Below are 18,462 nucleotides of genomic sequence, written 5' to 3' on the forward strand. Positions count from 1 at the left end.
AAGAAAATTCTTTTTCACGCCCTACGCCTCACGCCCCGAAGATAGTGGACCAAGAACGACGCCCTGCGGATGTACGGATCCGTAGTGGGGCCGAACTTTATAGGACTGGAATCATCTACGTATCAAGGAGCCATGGTACCTTTATAATAGTGTACAGTCACGTCTGCACACAATTTCTGGCATCCTTATACCAACACTGTTCCTGCAGAGGGAGAAATATGATCGCCAAAGCCGTCACACCCCGTGTCCACGTCTTGGGACTGGGAAGTATCGGCACGTTTGCTGCTCACTCGCTCGCTGAAGTTCCGCCTCCTCTAACCCCGTCGATCACTCTGCTACTACATCGAGCGTCTCTAGTTGACCAGTACCGGAGGAATGGGAGCCAGATTACCTTGCAGACAAGAGAAGGCGAAATTATCAGCCACGGCGACTACAACCTGGAAGTGCTGCAAGATGGCCAATGGCATAGCGCCTCTTCAACGTGTTGTGAGACGACACCGATTCGCAATATGACGGTTCAAGATGACATCATCGACAATCTTATCGTCTCAGTCAAAGGTCCACAGACATCCTCAGCATTGCGACCCTTGAAGCACCGACTGAATGCTTCTTCACATATTCTTTTCTTGCAAAACGGGACTGGAATGATAGAAGATGTCAAGAAGCATGTATTCACCAAGGAAGAAACCCGACCTAACTTCATAACCGGGGTTATATCACATGGAGTAACACTCAACTCACCCTTCAACATCACCCATACTGGATTTGCAGCAACATCTTTGGGCCTTGTGCCTCGGTGCGAACAAATCGCCAAGGCCACTCCTAGAACAAAACCCTATCTTCTCGACGCTCTTGCCTTAGTACCAAGATTGAACGCTACCTCATATTCATTCCTCGACGTTTTTCAGATACAGCTAGAGAAGCTCGCAGTCAACGCATTCTGCAATCCTCTCTGCGCCTTGAACGACGCTAAGAACAAATTCCTCTTCACCATTCCCGAGACGAGACGCGCTCTGCTTACAGAGATATCCCAAGTTGTGTGCGCCCTTCCTGAGTTACGCGATATACCTGGTGTTCCGGAGCGGTTCTTAGTAGAGAGGCTCGAGGCGACAGTGGACGGGATTATTCAGAAGACGGCTGAGACTACGTGTTCAATGGTAGTGGACCTGCGACGTGGACAGAAAACAGAGATTCAGTTTATTAATGGGTACTGGTGTCGGCGAGGCAGGGAGGTTGGAGTGCCGACGCCGATTAATGACAAGCTTGTAAGAGAGATCTTAGAGCGGCAGGGAGATGCGGGGCTTGCCCTGGATTATACATAAATGTTTAGCTAGTATAATGATGTAAATGGCATATGACATCAGTAACAGCAACACCATACTCATATTCTCTCCTTCAAGGTTCCCCATATCACAGTCTACTAGTAATTCTGTTCGATGATTTATCTCATCACTGCAAGGCTTTTCTCTGCCCAACTTTCGGATTGCCAACTACTGTAGCCTAATAGCACTGCGGTTATTTCCGGCCATAACCTATCAGTCGCTCTATTATGGCCACCAATGCTTTGGATCATAATCGCCATTTCGATTACAATGGCTTTATATGTTATTTTAGTGAATGAATCTTCTAGTACAGATGTAGGATATATAAGATCGCGACTGGTGTCACAAACATAACTTCCTGGTAAAGTCTACTCCCTAAGCCTTCTTTGGCAAGTGGATATCATCAATAGCAATCCTGAGTCCACTGCCCGCATTTGTTAAACATCTGATAGAAAGTTTCATGGCTGCTGGGCTGATGGTTTCGGAATTAAAAGTTATATCTTGTTTGGTCCAGGTCTTGAGAGGCAAAGGTGTTTCAAGCTGCAGAAAGTCGGGGAAGTACGCTCCGCTGTCATCGACGCTTCTTTGCTCAACGCCTATGTAGCAATCCTGGAAGTTTTGCGGCTGCTGGTCTTCATAGACGTACCACCAGTACGTCAGCGAGCAAAGCTGTCTTTGTTCCAAGGTCACTGCCTGTTTAATGTAACCATTTTGCGCGGTGTTTATCATGGACCAATATCTGCATTGGTAGTGTTAGCATTTTATTCAAGGAGAATATTTATGTGTACGGGGCGCTACGTACGCCGAGTGAAAACCTGTGTGGGCAAGGTCAGACTTGATATTGACTGACACGGGAGAGACAGCGTCTCCCAACGTCCTTGGAGATCCGTCAAAATCTCCGTCAGCGTTTGGTTCATCAAACGATGGGTTAAAAAAGGGCTCTCATTTGAGCTATATACGAAGTGATTCTGATAATTAATTATTATTTGATTGCAGCATGAAGTCAGGTGTTGAAATTGATGGTGTTGATAGTAGACTGGGGTATTCCAGACTTTTGGCCAAGTCGGATGCCAAGAGCCAGTACCTTTATCTGGTTCAAGAACTGAAAAAGTTGGGATCTCTCGCATATCTCCCCCTTGTCGAAGCTAAGGGTCACCCCGCCATCTTCTTTGCCAATGCCTCAGCGGAAGACGATAAGACACTAGACTTCATTCTCGAGGCTTGGAACAATCAATCTCCAGTTATCGTCGCTGGTGGTTACACCCCGGAATCAGCAGTATCGGCTGTTGATGATCATTACAGGAAATGGGATGTACTCATCGCTTTTGGCCGTCATTTCCTCGCCAACCCCGACTTAGTCTTCAGAGTTCAGAAGGGGTTGGAGCTGAACAAATATAACCGAACAACATTCTATATCAATATGTCGGAGGAGGGTTACAATGATTACCCTTTCCACCAGGAGTTCTCTGAATACGCAACAGCGGCCTGAATGATCAGAGCTGGGCAGAGAATAGGGAATAGAGAACCAACTTATTGCTTAGTTTCGCAATTGTGCTTTTAGATTTTAGAATTTTATCTGTCGTTACGTCTTTTTCGTCTTACCGAAGAAACCTTTAGATTCGTTAAATTATGTATCTTTGACATGTATGTTTACGTTGTGAAGCATGTTAATGATAATCATGGGTGCCAAGTACAGAGGCAGCCTGTGGAGTCCTAACCCATTCAGACCCATGCTTCCTCGCAAGCCACGAGCCTTCCTTTGATGAGAAGCATCGTTTGTTTTCAATTTCCATAAAGACCAGTACGATTGACAAATCCATAAAGCTGATCAAATCTTCACCCTTGAGAGCCTTTTCTTCTCTGCACACAATCCTTTGAGCATTGCTTTATAATACTGGGTGGGTCTGTCCTGTAGCTGTGAAAATCTAATTCAACTATTGCCTCGAGACTTGTTTGGTGAACTGAACAAGCATTACTGCTAAAGTTTCCTGCCGAGATCATGTATAAAAGACAGCCCCGATTGAGCGGAATGATGATGATAATAGAGCGGGGACCTATTGATATATTCTCGTACATCAATCCCTGGTCTAAACCGTTGCAAGCGAACTTACGCTTGGAAGCATGTTTTGCGCCAGTGGAGTTTTGGTGGTAAACCCTGGGATGGATTCCCACCTAGAGTAAGTAGTGTCTTTGCATTTGTCACAGTTGCTCAAATCCGCCAGCCACAGGTACGACTAACTCGGGGTTTTTCTTGACTTCATATCACATGGTTTCCCTGTAACAAATCAGCTATAACCTTGTCACGGTCAATTTCAAATGTATGGGACTATGGCATGAGCCTTGTTGAGTGACAGGCAAACATCATACGTCATACGGCGCCCTTATTCCACGATCGATGATCCTCCCCTTGATTTGTAAAAGATTAACCTTGGCTGCATATACCCTTGTAGTTTCCAGATTGGCGTGGAGTACAGCGAACCTGGACATGTGCCCATCCCGCACATTTTGAGACGTAGTAGTATCTGCTGCATCCCGAATACCACCAGATGCGCAGTCTGACCGCGTGTTGGCTGCAAGAGGTGAGTATTATATTGTACCATTTCCAATGACAGAGTGGCTACCTTTTCTTCATTATTGGGTGCTTCAAAAAGTATCCCCCACAGTATGCCACGTCACGGCTTGCCGGCAATTGTCTACATTACATGGGTTCAGGAACACAGCCTCGCAGGTACAATGCTTGGTCTCGTCATGGCCACAAGCAATCGAAAAGACCCATTAAAAGACAGACTGCACGGTATGCCCGATATCGCCTGGGCTGACCTTATGCGGGTTTTAAATAGATGTAATGCTTAGTCATGCCGCATTGGCCGCCGTGGCCATATCCCTTTCGTCATCTATCTCTGGCTGGTACAGCCCTCCAGCGGGAATCACGACAAGGGTGTCAGGCCAATAAAGCTGAGCTAAACTAAAGCTACTTCCTCGCACACCTAATTTGGCGTGCGATGGAAGCTTTGGCTAAACAAAGATGTCTTGCACGCTACCAAGACCATCCAGAATGCCAGCTGCGAACAGGTTGCCAATGGATTCAGCAATCAAGGCATCGGAGTAGAAGACAACCATATGGAGGTTGAATTTCTTCCTAGTATATCGTGTCTAGACCCACCATAGGTTACGCTATGGCAAGTGATAAGATACAGAGTATGGTTAAAGGATAATTTCTTAAAATACTTGGAGGATATATTATAATGACCGAACTGAGTATAAAGCGACGTAGTCTCCATCTTGAGGCGTCAGTCCAAGCTTACTACGGCCAATGAAGTGACTGGTGATTATCTGTCAATAGAAAGGAGATCCAGGAGTCTCGACGTAATCAGTTGCCTTCTCCTTCGGCCGCGTCTAGGCCTGCGCTGGCGATCCTTTCTACAGAAACGTTGACATCGTGGTCACCATATAACAAATCTAACCACGAACTTTCCACATTTTGGTTCTCCAGCAATGATACGATAGTGTCTGCCACAGACGCTCGGCTAACATTGCCCCTCGAGGTCTTGGTCTTCCCAAGTTCGACTTGCCCCGCGGGCTCGTCCGACAACATACCGGGACGAAGACTTATTCCTGAAAAGTCGGATTGGAGAGATGAATTTTGAAGAAGAACCTCGTCAGCAGCTAGCTTAGCCCTGCAATAATTAGAAAGATCGCCGCTTTGCATCTCGAGGGCGTACGTCCAGACATCGCTATCCCACCAGCTCGGCGATTGGCGGCGGCAGGCCAGATATGATATGGGAATGAACTTTTTGATAGAAGGTGTCTGAACTGTTGCATTGATAAAGTTGATCGCAGCATCTCGATCAATAGCAAAGGTATAAACAGAAGGTTAATGGCGAGCAACAGTTTACTAAGTAGGTGTTGCTTACCCGATCGAGGCCTCCTTTTCCACCTGCTCCAGCGCTCCAGACAACAGCGTCCGGTTTGACCTCCTCGAGAATGTTCTTGGCTTGGCAGACGCTCTTGATGTCTTCCAAGCTCCGGACGAGAACATTAAGACGCTTTTGTCCAGAGGCGAGACTCTCAATCTGGGGAACTTGTTCTTGAGCTCGAATAACGGTGGCGATAGTCCGTGGCTTCTTCAATAGCTGCCGCGTCAGTATCTGCGCGATCTTTCCATGACCGCCAAGGATAAGAATGTGTTGACCCATGGTTGCGAAAAGCTGGTCAAAGAAAATTTTGAAGTACCGAATGATTTAAGAGTTATATTATTGTGTAGGATGTTGGATAGAGTTAAATGCTTGGCGGAATGGAATTATTACAGGACTTTTTTTTAATGTAGGACTTGTCGACCTCTAATACCGATTGAATGTGACAAATTCTTATTGGCCAGAAGCCGTTTCTTGCGTCTGGTGCTGTGACTATGGATCAGTGTATTCCTTGGCAAGAATGTCTTGACATGTTGCCAATGGCTGACAAATATCAAGTCAAATTGAGCCGTGTCCGCAGTCGAATTATCTACATATGAAAGTCAATAGTCATGTCTTACCTAACAGTAATTCGTCTCAGATACAAAGAAGCCTGGTGCGCTATTGTACCCGTAACTCCTTTGTGTCAATGGTGGTCGTTCAGTGTGGAGCCGGGCGTGGGGCGTGGGGCGTGGGGCGTAGGGTGTGGCATCGGCACCGATAAGCTTAGAAACCAACTCCCCGCCCATCTCGTCATCGTGTTACGCCTACAGCAGAATAAGGTCTTACTAGTAGACTTTCGTTCGCTAGCATTTCTAGTTCTTTGCCCTCGTTTTCGGAACCGAGGTGAACTTGGATAATGAGCAACGGCTCGATGGCCGCTCCAGATCCGCATTAATGTTACAAATGTGGCCAAGCCAAAAGAGGGGAGTGGGGCAATGCTCTACTGGACAGAGAGTAGATGCCGCCATCCGAAGGCCTAATCTTGTCTGGCATCTTCTGCTGGAGAAGCTTATACGACTGGCCTTGACAGATGGAGTGGAGCCGATAAGACATGTAGCTTATATATACTTTATGTACGGCTGTTCTACAGCTTACGAAATGGATGATGGATTATTTCTTTGCTGTACTACTTTTCCCGTGCCACCTATGGCTATCCCTCACGAACAACAACTCAAGAAGCTCAGGGACTTAGATAACTACAGTTATGCAGAAGGGCCTGTACACTGATGCTCATCGATCATCACCTGCATCGACTAGCCGATATTGAGTTCGGCATTTAGTACTGCCACGGGACTTGCAGTTCATTGACCGAGACCGGAACCTCACCCTACGCTTTACGCCTTATGCCCTATGCCCGGCGTGCCCGCACTCATTTGCATTCAATACCATCACAAGTCCAATTGGAGAGCTGCCAGAAGTATCGACACGTAGCTATGTCGTCATGGATAACTTTGTGAGATCAACCCCGCAAAGCTTGTTTCGGTAGTCGTACGTTAGTAACACGTTCATCAAGACTAGGTGAATGATTTAAGAACCTAGTAGCGAATGAATCTAATTCTCTTTTCTTGAATCAATCAACGAGATTTGTATTCAATTAAGCAACATGGCGAGCAGTTCATCTCAAAATGTCGGCAAGGGCAAACGTGTCCTTCTCACCGGAGGCAATGGCTTTGTGGCGTCCCATATACTTAATGATTTGGTGGAAGTAAGTCCCTATGGAAACCAACAGGGTATTCCGGCTTGTATAAAATAAGCTAATAAAACCATCAAACAGCGTAGTTACTCGGTTACTGCCACGGTTCGGTCTAAAGACAAGGCCCAAGCTGTCTATAAAACCCACCCAAACTGGAAAGAGAATGTGAAGTTTGAATATGTCGCGGACTTGACTAAGAAGGGGGCATTTGATCATCTCTTCGAGGGCGCGGGCCAACCATTTGATTACATCATTCACACAGCATCTCCAGTTGCTTTCAAGGTCAAGGACATTCAGAAAGATCTGATTGATCCTGCTATCCAAGGGTAAAGAGTAACCCTTACGAAGCTTTATCTAGTAGCGGCTGACCTGTGTAGAACCATCGGCGTCTTCGAGAGCGCACAAAAGCTAGCTGGGCCTACCTTGAAACGAATCGTACTACTTGGTAGCGCAGTTGCTGTTCTGAACACCTTCGAAGACAAGACCAAGGCTGGGAAAGATTACACAGAAGCTGACTGGAACCCGGTATGTCAGATTTTGAGGACCATTTTAAAAGAGCAGTTAATGATAGACGATAGGTTACTTCGACTTATGCCATCCAGAACAACGACGTGGTCTCTGGATACAATGCCTCAAAAGTAGAAAGCGAAAGAGCTGCGTGGAAGATCATGAAGGAAAAGAACCCTTCATTTGATCTTGCCGTTATCAACCCGGATATCATCACTGGGCCCATGATCCACCCGATGTCAGGAGCAAAGTCGGTTAATGAGACAAACCGTTTTGCAATCTACAATTTCTTGGATGGAACGCATCAGAAAGTCGAAGGTGTCGAATTCCCCTTCTACCACTTTGTAAGCCAACCTTGCGTTTCCCCCAGCTAGCTCCATGCTGACTTACTGTTCTAGGTTGACGTTCGCGATGTAGCTCGGGCCCACGTGGACTCTTTGACAAACCCAGCCGCGTCGGGGAAACGAATTCTCATGGTGGCTGGCTTGATCACACCTCAATTGGTCGTCAACACCGTGCGCAAAGCTTTTCCTCAGTTGCAAAGCAAAATTCCCGAAGGAAACCCGAGACAAATCTTGCCGCCTAACAACGAACCGACTGGCTGGGACACCAGTGCTAGCGTCAAGATTTTATCAGAGGGAACATCATCAGGGAAATGGGAGTTCATTAGCTTGGAAAAGAGTTTGACGGATGCTGTTCAAAGTATGCTAGATGCCGGGATTTTGTAACGATACTATCCCACGGCCCCAACCCTCATCCACAGAGGGAGGGCACCAAAAGTATGACTATATTAGGGCTTCTGTGGATTAATTTCCAATGCCGATTCAAATTCGTGTTTTGTATTTTGTGAGCTGCAGCTTATGACACCGTAGCAAAGCTGGGAGGGGAGCGCAGCACCGTGAGGATTGTTGGCAAGTGATAGCTGCTAGAGTCTGGGCTTATGGATCCGAGTGACTGGCATGAGCTTGATGAGGCGCTTGTGAGCCACTTCGGAGGCCCTCCCCCTAATGCTGGACTTTCGCAACAGGAGAGGAGGGATGAGCGATCCAGGAAGAAGGAGGGTAAGAAGTGAGCTTGGGGTGGTTGGATGGATGAGGGGATTGGCAGACGAGCAAGGACGTGAATGGACCAGCTGGACCTGGGACCATCTGGCCAGATACTTTGCTGCCATTTGGAGCTGTATTTTGCTTCTCCGATGGCTATGGAATGAACTTGCTTTTTGTTGCTGGGAGCAGGATTTGGGATTTTGTTTTTGTGTATTGTTTAGTATTGAGGCTCTAGAATGGAATTATGATTTGCCTCAGGCCCAATTGACTATCAATCTTCTGAAACAACAGCCTGACGGCCAGGCCTTCTGTAGCACGCGGCGAGAGGCCAGAGGGGATTGTTCTGACTTGCATAGATGAGCGAGGAGTATTAAAGAGATGCTATGACTTTTATTTAGCGGGAAAAGTAGTTATAATAGTGGGAATTAGCATCTTTAGAGTCTGTGTAATAATCGGATTCATCAGGACCTTTATCATATTAACTAGCCATAGTCTGGTTACTTTGAACCTAGCATAAGCATTAGATTCTATAATATATTCCCTCTAAACTTTATTATAACTATAAAGAAAGGATATCTTTCCAATATAACTTAAGTCTATAATAGGAGGAAGATCTAACTTACTATATAGTAGATAATTAAAGCATAGTATCCTTTAAAGTAAATTATAAGAAGAAGGTTAGGGCTAGCTAAAGAGTAAGTAAGGCTTTCTAGCTGGCATATATATAGCTAGGTTTAGGCTATAATTAAGGCAGCTAATTATAATAATATTAACTTAATAAAGCCTTGCCTACTACGGGGTAATAAATATTTAAAGTATATTAGACTTTAGAGATACTTAATTATACCTTTTAAGGCTAACTTATAAATTTAGAAAAAGAAAAAATTAGATTCTAAGAATACTTAGATGTACTTTTTAAGGCTAATCTATAAACTTAAAAAAAAAAGAATACTTCCTCTTATATATTAAACTTAATTAAGGTTATAATAAATTAAAATAAAGTTAAAAAGATAATTATAAAAGAGCTTATAAAAAGAATAATTATATAAAGTTAATAATAATATAATTACCTTAATAGCTTATATATTAATTATTATTATTATTATTAGAATTATCTTTAATATTAGAGTTAAGTTCTTAATACTACCTCTAAGGGACTAAAGTGTTATAGTTACACAAGCCGTTAAACCACAGGGCAAAAGATCAGGCCATTATTGCTATGTAAGTAATTATAGGTATGCTATAGCTGCCTCATAGAAGGCTTACAGCGCTGTTATGGGCACGAATTATAATATAAAGGCATATAATCTATTATTAAAAAGGCTCAAGGTATTATATTAATATATTTATATATAATAAAGTAGTTAGAGATTATAATAATACCAAGGGAGGTAATACTAATAATAAAAGTGGCTTTATAAACTGCCCTTTTATATTTTAAACTGCCTTTTATATATATTAATAATTATTATAATACTAAAACTAACTAGGCTTAGTATATACACCCTTTTATTATATAATATATATAAATTATATACTAGGCAAAGTATAATAAGCCTATTTATACTAATCTATATATACTATATTAATCAGGGCCTTGACCCCTGCAGAATGGGATATAAAAAAAACCTACGTATTAATATTTGTTTAATTGATTGCATCCCCTCCCTCATCTGGATTCATCCTTCCCCCATTGCATAGGGATTTTTATTTTTATTTGTATTTTTCTTTTACTTTTAACTCTGCTCCGCTCACTTAGGACATCATCTAAAGGATGGGACTTAATAGGTTCATAGATAGCCATGGTTTTGATGTTGCATAGCCACCCGTAAAAATATAACTAAGCGCGCTTGCTCTCGGATTATTCCTATTTTAAGTCGTTGGAAATTGCGCTGTCATTATTGGTGACCGGTCTACCTCTACAATAGGAGCCAACAGTGTGCCAGATCTCCTTTAAACTCATCCCACTAACTCAAGTACGATACAACCAACACGCTGGTCTTTTCCATGATGTAGCGCCTGCTGCTTTTCTGTATCTTCTTCAACCCTTCCCGAAATCTCTTTGATGCCTTTTCTTCGGTTTGCCAAGGGATTGTCTCCCATTTCCATGGCATCTTCTTTTTATAACGAGACCACTGGGCCCGCTGCTGTTGACAGCTTTTGGCAGAAAGGACTTCGTTTCCTCAGAACCTCACCGTACCTGATGAACACGAAAGGAATGCACGCGAGCACCAAAGTAAAGAAACCAAGCAGAGAACACGCCCATTGAATCCCCAAGTTCTCGTACATTGAGGGTGCAGCAAGTGGCAAGACTACCGCGGTTATCGACCGCATCGTACTCGATGCGGCCTGGGCAGATGCAGAATACTGCCTGTAGGCATCGGTGATGTAGTTCAGTAATGCCATAAATTCCACTAAGTAACCAGCGCCGAAGAGAAGTCCCGACAGGGACGCTACGGCCGGGTGAATATCTGAGTATGACGTCCATCCAAGCCAGAACAGGGACGCGATGATTCTGAAGGCATGTGAGCTTATGAGATCATTGGATTGATTTACTACCCACAATGGGCCTCCAGCACAAGCTAGAGGTAGACGGCGATACTCGATCTTATTCGCCCAAGCGGCGCCCGCTTTCATTGCTGAAGAGTGGTAGGAGCTATACCCGAGGAAAAGCCCTAGAGCAACTATCGAGCCTGCTGTGACTACTTGTTGTCAGTATAGAGGATCATATTGATATGTTGGGCAGCAGGTGTACTTACTTGGTAGAAAGGTCAATCCAACTTCACCAGATGATAGTTGGTACACCCCTACGAAGTATAAGTAACACGATAATCAGATCAAATAAGCCACCTCAAACCTTGGAATATGATTGGATATGCTTGGAAGAACAGATACAAAGTCGCATACACAAGAGCCAGATAGAGAGATGTAAAAAGAACGACTGGTTCACGTGCGGCCATGACGAACGGTCTTGCGAAGATAGTCTTGAGCTCTTGTGCAAGGCTCGGCTGTTGCTTCTCTGCAACCTCGGGATCAACACGGTACTTTTTCCTGATGATGGGAGCATAGGTCTCCGGTAGACAAAACACGAGCGGCAAGAAGACGCCCGAAATCCCCAGCCCGACCCAGAAGGTCAAGCGCCAGGAATGTCTGGTGGCGTATCCAGAGATGATAGGCCCCAATGGAGGCACCATGGCTGTAGCGCACATATAATATGCTGTTGCTTTGCCTCTTGGTCCGGGACGGTCGAAGATGTCCGCGAAAAGAGGGCCAACAACAGCGTTTGGGGCTGCGGCTGCGACACCACAGAAAAGGCGGAATATCAACAACGCAGTAAAGTTAGGGCTCACGGCACAGCATAGGGTGAAGATCATGTAGCCAAGGTACGTGCCAATAAGTACAGGACGGCGCCCAAGATGTTCGCTGAGGGGGCCGAATATCAGGGGGCCAATGGCAAATCCAAGCATATAAAGGGAATTAAGCAGGACTAGCTGTAGGCGATTAGTAACTGAGAATGCTTTAGCAATATCGCTCGTCGCTCCGGACGGCAATGAAGAGCCAAGAGCGCTATTTGCGATAATTGCAATGCCTGCAGCTACGACTTGTGCTTGTTTGCGCTGTTACCGTTCAGCTTAACCCTAGACCGGTGGCACGAAATTCGATATAATTGGGTTTTGCTTACTCGAGAGAACTTGAGAGGGTTCTTGTTATCTGGTAGTCCAAATGTGGCATCCAGCCACTCATTCCCTGTGAGTGATGAGACCATAGCGAGGGTAATTGTTTGATAGATGGCCAAGTCCACGGACGCCTTGATAAGACAGCCGTCAGACATCCGAATTATTTTTCACTTTTTCGGAGCTTCTCAACTCTGATCCCACGTGGAGAGAGTGGACTCTCGGCGTGCCACTCCACTCCGACACCGAGCTGGCCGGGGACTGTTAGTTCAACACCCTACGCCCTACGCCCTACGCCCTACGCAGGCGCCTTGCCGCTGAGCTTACAAAACTTGGGCGGCATGAGATATTGCCTTCCAGTTATCTCTGTCTCAAGTGTCGGGCACAACGTAACACTCCAGGCAAATATCGAGCTTCAAGTCTCTTTGGTGGGCAATTCCGCCAGATTGGCTTCCAACGTAACTGAGAATTGGCCCAGCATGTGGGGTTATTGTTGAGTAGCTGGGGGGTTGAAAGAACGCCCGGTTCAGCACGCCTTACTCCCTACGCACTGCAGAAGACACCCTGTGCCCTGGGGTTCGAATGACTGGGGAGCAGAGTTAAGCATCACCCTCGAGCAAAAAGGAGGAGGATGGAGAGTTCGTACGCCCCAGACGACGATGAAGTTGCGAGTAGACTGCATGGCCCTTAGATTGTAATTATGCTCAAGAACACATATCAAAACAGGAGACCTAGTATTACAAACTTTATACTTCTGCCTGGTTCTTCTATATACGGCCGTAGCAGGTAATTATTACAGGCTAGCTGTGTACGGGCGTTGTCCAGGATGTCAAACTGCGAGGAACAATAACACAGAAAGTCTTTACAATCCTCGGATTGAATCAGAAAACTTTCTCTCGCGTGACATTTTAAACCAGCCAAACGCGGTCCCGGAGGGCGCCCCTGACACAAGAGCATATCGCTCTACGCCCTACGTTTTCCGGCTCCACAATGCACACTCTCACGCCTTGCGCAATTGGCATGGCATTCCCCGAATAATTATCACGCCGTGAATCGCAAAGCGTAACATGCCTGGTGCTGATTGAATTCGATTTGGTGTTTTATACAGGCAATAAAAGTAGACATCTTTGCGCAAGCTCGTACCGAACCCATCCAGCCGCGTTTCACAACACACTCCTCGCATCTTGTCTGTAATTCATCTAGCAAAAATGGCAGTCGAAACTTCTCCTGCGCCTTTGGACGCGTCCAAGCTTGAGATCAATGCCCTCGCCAACCCCAAGGCCGTTCCAGATGCAAACAGCGAGGACCTCATGAGCCTCAAGGCATCCACAGATCGCATGATCACGGCGACTTGGACTGCTAAAAATGGTTGGACGAACCCTCAAGTGATTCCCTACGGCCCAATCGCCCTCATGCCCTCTGCAAGCGCCTTGCAGTATGCGACCCAGTGCTTCGAAGGCATGAAGCTCTTCCGCGGCCACGATGCCCGTCTTCGCCTTTTCCGGCCCCTTTATAACTGCGAGCGGATGCTCAAGTCTGCCACACGCATCTCGCTCCCGGCGTTCGATCCTCGTGAACTTCTCAAGTTGATCCACAAGCTCTGCGAGCTCGAGGCGCCGAAATGGCTGTCCAAGGACAAGCCTGGGTCGGCACTATATCTCAGGCCGACCATGATCGGATCGGATTCGAGCCTGGGCTTCAAGGTCCCGGACGAGGCGCAACTGTATATCTTCATGGTGTACTGGCCGGCGCCGAAGCCTGTCGTTATGAGTGGCGGCGCTGCGTCTCAGACCGGGACGCGGCTGCTGGCGAGCAGCGAGTCTGCCGTCAGAGCGTGGCCTGGTGGCACAGGAGCAGCGAAGGTGGGAGGCAACTATGGATCGGCGCTTGCAGAGCATGCTCTGGCTAGGAAGCAGGGTTATGACCAGGTGCTTTGGCTGTTTGGGCCTGATCGTCTGATTACGGAGGCGGGGTCAACAAACATTTTTGTATTATGGAGAATGTCCTCTGGAGCTTTACAAATCGCCACCTCCCCTCTAGACAAGGACGGCCTAATCCTTGCTGGGAATACGAGGCGCAGCATCATCGAACTCGCAAAAGAGATGTTTTCTGCTGAGGCGGCGAGTCCGCAATTGTGGTGTGAGGTGCTTGAAAGGAAGATCACGATGGCCGAAGTGCAGGCAGCCTCGCGGGAGGGCAGACTGGTGGGTATATTTGTCGTTGGGACGGCATTCTGGATCCAGGAAGTCAGTGAGATCTTCTTCAACGGGGAAAGCATTATGGTCAGCATGGGTGCGACGCCACATGTGTCACTGCTGAGGGAGCGAATGAAGGAGATCATGTTTGGAGAGAGGGAGAGCGATTGGATAGATATCGTTCAAGAATCAGACTAAATTCTTTTTAAAGACCCAGTACTAAAAGATCAGATCGAATCCTCCTGACTGCCCGATATATCCTTGAGATGACGGTTGCGAAAGAGCGAAAGCCAATCTTCGTTATCAGCAATGGTCTGGTCCCAAGGATCAGCAGAGTCAAACATGATCCGCCTCGCTTCATCTTGAAACATCCTATCCGTCGGGATGATGCCGAGTCTCATCTGCTCCTGTGCATAGCGCCCGAGATGCAGCGCCAAAACCTCGGGGAAGGTCATGTTGCTGGTATCCTCATTGACGGTACCCAGAGGCCTTGGCTGTATGGTCGATTCAGGCGACAGCTCGGAGCCACTTGTTGGCGTCGCCATGCGTCCGTCGCTCCATGTGTGCCGAGTTTGTTCCGACGCGTGTTGGATCTGCGACAGGTGGTCCTTTGTACCGTGGCTATTGGCCGAGAATGGAATCAGAGCTCTTGACTCGGAACCGATCAGATATGGTGGCATTGCATGTGTGACCTTCGCAGCGATTGAAGACTCGAAGCAATGCTCTCCTTTCCAATCATCCATAGTCGCACCTTTACGAAAGTGCTTAGCGAGATGATCAACACGTTCTTGCCATGTCTGCATGCGGATATCGCAAAACCCGCACCTCGACGACACTGGCGGCCCTTCGTCTTTCCACAAGTCAATAAGGGGCAATGTCTCCAAGTGGTGCACAAGTCGCAGATGCTGGACGAGATGGTCCTTGCGGCTGAAAATAGGAGTCTGTCCCTGGTTCTGGCAAGTGCCGTGATCATGAAAGTCTAGATGTTCAGCATTGGGATCGAGCAAGCTACAGTACGCACAATGAGCTCTCCCTGTTTCAGAAGACATGACCGTCCCACCAAAGGGCGCACATCGCCAACCCTGCAAATTGAGATGCAGCGATTTCTCATGTCTCGCCCAATCATACTTGCTCTTGAAAGAGTCGCAGCAGAACGTGCACGGGAACATCCGCCTGTCCCTGTGCTTTTCTTTGCTTTTTGTAACTGTCGGTCGAGTCCGCTTCTCCACGCGTCTGCGCGAGGGCTCGGATGTGCTTCGAAATGTTGCTGAGATGGCTGATGCATTGGAAGTTGAAGAACAGCTCGTGCCGCTACCGAAGCTGACGGTTGAAGAAGCTCGGTTGCCTATGCGCTGGCTGTTGAGGCTGCCAGCTGAGGAGCGGGTTCGAAGGGGTTTTTGTCTCAGCGCGTCAGCGATGGCGGATAGGGAGGCTGGTTCGGTCTCTGGTGGTGAATTTCGCCAGCGCTGCATGGGATCTAGCGCAATATCTGTCGGTGCTGAGCCTGGGATGTCTATTGCCTGTGGGAGGTTTGGTTGATGTTGGCTGCGGAAGTACCGGCTTCGTCGCCTTGGAAGGCCAGGTTGCTGGTTTTCGGCCACCGGGGAGTACTGATAGCTTCCCGACGGAGAGGTGCCCTGGCTGGACGTCTGCAACGCCCAGGCTTCGTTCCGAGTGCTCGACCCGGCCTTCGATGGACGATTCTGGGCTGAACTTGGCTGTGGTGGAAATGAGGGAGCTTGCCAGTAAGGATCGTAGGTAAGGTTAGGGTCTATCATGGACGGGGCAATATTCTGTCCTGTTGGATCGGAGAAACTGGGGAAGGGACCGGAAAATAGCCCTTGATTTGATGAGTGCTCAGAGGTCAACTCTCCGTAGTGAAGACACTGAAAGGGAAGGAAATGGTTCCTAGGCAGGCTTTCGTTCTGTGCGCTAGGTGTTGTTTTCGAATCGGCTTCCGGTGCGAGTCCGAGCCGAGCGAAATCGAGTTCCGAGAATGTCATGACTGGTATGTGAGCATGGGGTTGTAGTGACTATCATTCGAGAGCAAGTCTTACTGTCACCCTCGACATTGTCCGCTAATGGTCGTCGCCCTGCCCTTATGGCATTCTCATCAGGCGCCATTAGGCTCAGTGGGTAAAGAGCACAAGGATTGGTGATCGTATTCGAACGATAAAACAAATCATTTCTCTGATATTGATTGTTCTGTTATCGAAGACGCAATGATATGGGGGCAGTTTATGAGACTGTGGTGTTGGAGAATGTGAGAAACCGGGGGGGTATTAAAGCTCATGCAGCGCTCCGTCAGCTTTTCGAAATCGGACTTGGCTTTCTCCACCCTGTTAGCCTAATTCGGCTAAGGCCCCATGGGCGTCCTTGGCGTCGATAGAACCTTCCCTGCAGCCAATCATCAAGTTTCGAGATGCTACTCAGGGTTTTGCTGCCTTTGCATTAAAATTTTAAGACAAAAGTCTGACAACACCAGCCCCACATCCTAACACCCGAATTACAACACCACATAATACATTACCAATTGAATAAAGAATTACTAGGTCACTAAGGTCATGAGGTATGTCAAAGAAAGCCCTGATTCTATACTTTAATACTTGGTATACCAATCCTGTGCGCGAATGCAGGCTTCAATGCGACGGGGAAGAGAGTCGATGAGGCATTAATCTGCTCCGTTGTAATTGCTGCCCACGCCAGCTTGATGCATTTGATGAATTCTTGCTTACTCAATTTGTTGGTTTCAAGGATCTCAAAATAAGGGAACATCTTCCTTACAATAGCCTTTAATTGCTTCCAAATGTGTTCATTTTGGTTGAGATCCGGCGAGTGTGCCAGCCAGTCAATCCACTTAATTGAGTGCTCTAACAGGCACTTGGTTATTGACTGAGATGTAGCTGAAGTCTTCTAATGCCGTTATATATAGGAAGTAAGCCTTTTGTTAACGCCGATTGATAACTTCCGGAAGTATATCCTCTTCTTTTGCCAGTTTGGTCGCGGATTATAATAGTAATACCGGATTTTCCTCTTCTTCAGATTGTTCTCTAAACTATGATAGATAACTTAGACTTCCCGTGAACTGTGACATTGAAAGATGGCCTCATAAACCTTTCGTGAGGCTTGCGGGAGACCCAACCACGTTTATAGTTCGGTTGCGATTGAACTGTCGATTGGTCGGAGAAAATTGTCTGAAGTGATCGTTAGCCTAGTAAAAGATTTCCGAGCTGCGTCTACACCCAAACTTCAAACTGCCATACCTCCAGCAATTCTTCAGCATCTTCCATCCAAGCTTGAGACCATGAAGGTTGCTGATGAGTTGTTTCTTGTGATAGCGGTATCCGCTGCATAGCCTTCTATTTGAGGCCATAATGGAAGTATATAACGCGACTTATAGTAGATCCTGAGATTTTACCACCCATGAGATTGACAAGCGCTTCATATGTAATCCTATGGTCGCGTTTAAGTGAAACTAATATGTATTGAATCTCCTAACTATGGATTTCCTAGAACTCCCACTTTTGAGTTTTTTATCAAGAGTTCGTAGAGTTTTCCAGCGTTGAAAATATCAAAGACGGTGCCTGGTGAAGACTTCGCCTCGCGAGCGACGTCACGGCGTGGCCTTCCTGTCTCTATCTCGCAAATGATAAGGGCTTAGGCCACCTCGCGCAGGTCCTGATTTGGCCCGCGGTTTGCGCATATTATAGATAAGATTCCGTTATGTGAGGACATTATTTGCTATTGTTGTGGATGGTTGAAGAGGAAGAGGGCGTCGAGATGTGATAGGGTGGAGTACCTGTTGGCAGGGCAGTATTCAGATTCTTTTGGACACTAATTTTAATCACAGATGGCCTGTTTCTCATGCTCTGAAGAAAATCATAGTCTGGCTCATAGTCATGTAACAGATACATTATTGTGATGAGCGATTAGTTATTAGCAATCGTGCAGGTCTTCCAAATGCTTGAAGTCAGAAGGCTGTGAGGTCGCCCCAGGGTTCACCCAAACAAGCATTCGCTTATGCTCTATTCGGCTACTCACATCTCAAAATTGTCTCTCCCATACTTCT

The 18,462-nt window shown here is 46.7% G+C and overlaps 8 protein-coding genes across 8 annotated transcripts; 4 read left to right on the forward strand and 4 right to left on the reverse strand.

The window, feature by feature from the left end:
- Window positions 1-218: 218 nt before the first annotated feature.
- FOBCDRAFT_134397 (ketopantoate reductase PanE/ApbA C terminal-domain-containing protein) lies at window positions 219-1,424 on the forward strand (the record flags this gene model as incomplete). The annotated part of the gene is made up of 2 exons (XM_054704795.2): window positions 219-1,265; window positions 1,371-1,424. 2 exons carry the CDS (start codon window positions 219-221, stop codon window positions 1,422-1,424), a joined length of 1,101 nt encoding a protein of 366 aa, XP_054560770.2.
- Window positions 1,425-1,697: 273 nt separating this feature from the next.
- On the reverse strand, window positions 1,698-2,264 carry FOBCDRAFT_134088 (uncharacterized protein; the record flags this gene model as incomplete). Its single annotated transcript, XM_059607918.1, has 2 exons — window positions 1,698-2,061; window positions 2,125-2,264. Coding segments are annotated over 2 exons (504 nt in total), but the record flags the coding sequence as incomplete, so codon positions are not given.
- Window positions 2,265-2,319: 55 nt separating this feature from the next.
- On the forward strand, window positions 2,320-2,811 carry FOBCDRAFT_136334 (uncharacterized protein; the record flags this gene model as incomplete). The annotated part of the gene is made up of 1 exon (XM_059607951.1): window positions 2,320-2,811. One exon carries the CDS (start codon window positions 2,320-2,322, stop codon window positions 2,809-2,811), a length of 492 nt encoding a protein of 163 aa, XP_059467268.1.
- Window positions 2,812-4,692: 1,881 nt separating this feature from the next.
- On the reverse strand, window positions 4,693-5,518 carry FOBCDRAFT_202357 (uncharacterized protein; the record flags this gene model as incomplete). The annotated part of the gene is made up of 2 exons (XM_059609032.1): window positions 4,693-5,112; window positions 5,237-5,518. 2 exons carry the CDS (start codon window positions 5,516-5,518, stop codon window positions 4,693-4,695), a joined length of 702 nt encoding a protein of 233 aa, XP_059465019.1.
- Window positions 5,519-6,881: 1,363 nt separating this feature from the next.
- Window positions 6,882-8,206, forward strand: FOBCDRAFT_183998 (uncharacterized protein; the record flags this gene model as incomplete). The annotated part of the gene is made up of 5 exons (XM_054704797.1): window positions 6,882-6,983; window positions 7,053-7,297; window positions 7,349-7,496; window positions 7,550-7,822; window positions 7,877-8,206. 5 exons carry the CDS (start codon window positions 6,882-6,884, stop codon window positions 8,204-8,206), a joined length of 1,098 nt encoding a protein of 365 aa, XP_054560772.1.
- Window positions 8,207-10,645: 2,439 nt separating this feature from the next.
- FOBCDRAFT_135660 (major facilitator superfamily domain-containing protein) lies at window positions 10,646-12,290 on the reverse strand (the record flags this gene model as incomplete). The annotated part of the gene is made up of 5 exons (XM_031185346.2): window positions 10,646-11,039; window positions 11,088-11,226; window positions 11,284-11,331; window positions 11,382-12,141; window positions 12,207-12,290. The coding sequence occupies 5 exons, from the start codon at window positions 12,288-12,290 to the stop codon at window positions 10,646-10,648; spliced, it is 1,425 nt and encodes a 474-aa protein (XP_031040988.2).
- A 975-nt stretch (window positions 12,291-13,265) lies between these two features.
- Window positions 13,266-14,591, forward strand: FOBCDRAFT_250888 (aminotransferase; the record flags this gene model as incomplete). The annotated part of the gene is made up of 2 exons (XM_054704798.2): window positions 13,266-13,272; window positions 13,414-14,591. 2 exons carry the CDS (start codon window positions 13,266-13,268, stop codon window positions 14,589-14,591), a joined length of 1,185 nt encoding a protein of 394 aa, XP_054560773.2.
- Window positions 14,577-16,656, reverse strand: FOBCDRAFT_184004 (uncharacterized protein). The gene is made up of 2 exons (XM_054704799.2): window positions 16,451-16,656; window positions 14,577-16,398 (listed from the first exon to the last, which is right to left on the reverse strand). Exons 1-2 carry the CDS (start codon window positions 16,515-16,517, stop codon window positions 14,621-14,623), a joined length of 1,845 nt encoding a protein of 614 aa, XP_054560774.2. The 5' UTR covers window positions 16,518-16,656; the 3' UTR covers window positions 14,577-14,620.
- Between the last annotated feature and the right edge of the window lie 1,806 nt (window positions 16,657-18,462).

Source organism: Fusarium oxysporum, chromosome V (genome assembly GCF_013085055.1).
Source record: "Fusarium oxysporum Fo47 chromosome V, complete sequence".
In the NCBI taxonomy this organism is placed as follows: Eukaryota; Fungi; Ascomycota; class Sordariomycetes; order Hypocreales; family Nectriaceae; genus Fusarium; species Fusarium oxysporum.

Excerpts from the sequence above, each read along its gene's own strand:
- FOBCDRAFT_184004 (XM_054704799.2), bottom strand. The coding sequence starts at position 16,517 with ATGGCGCCTGATGAGAATGCCATAAGGGCAGGGCGACGACCATTAGCG. Across the intron at positions 16,399-16,450 it reads GGACAATGTCGAGGGTGACA|TCATGACATTCTCGGAACTC; the intron begins GTAAGACTTGCT and ends CTCACATACCAG.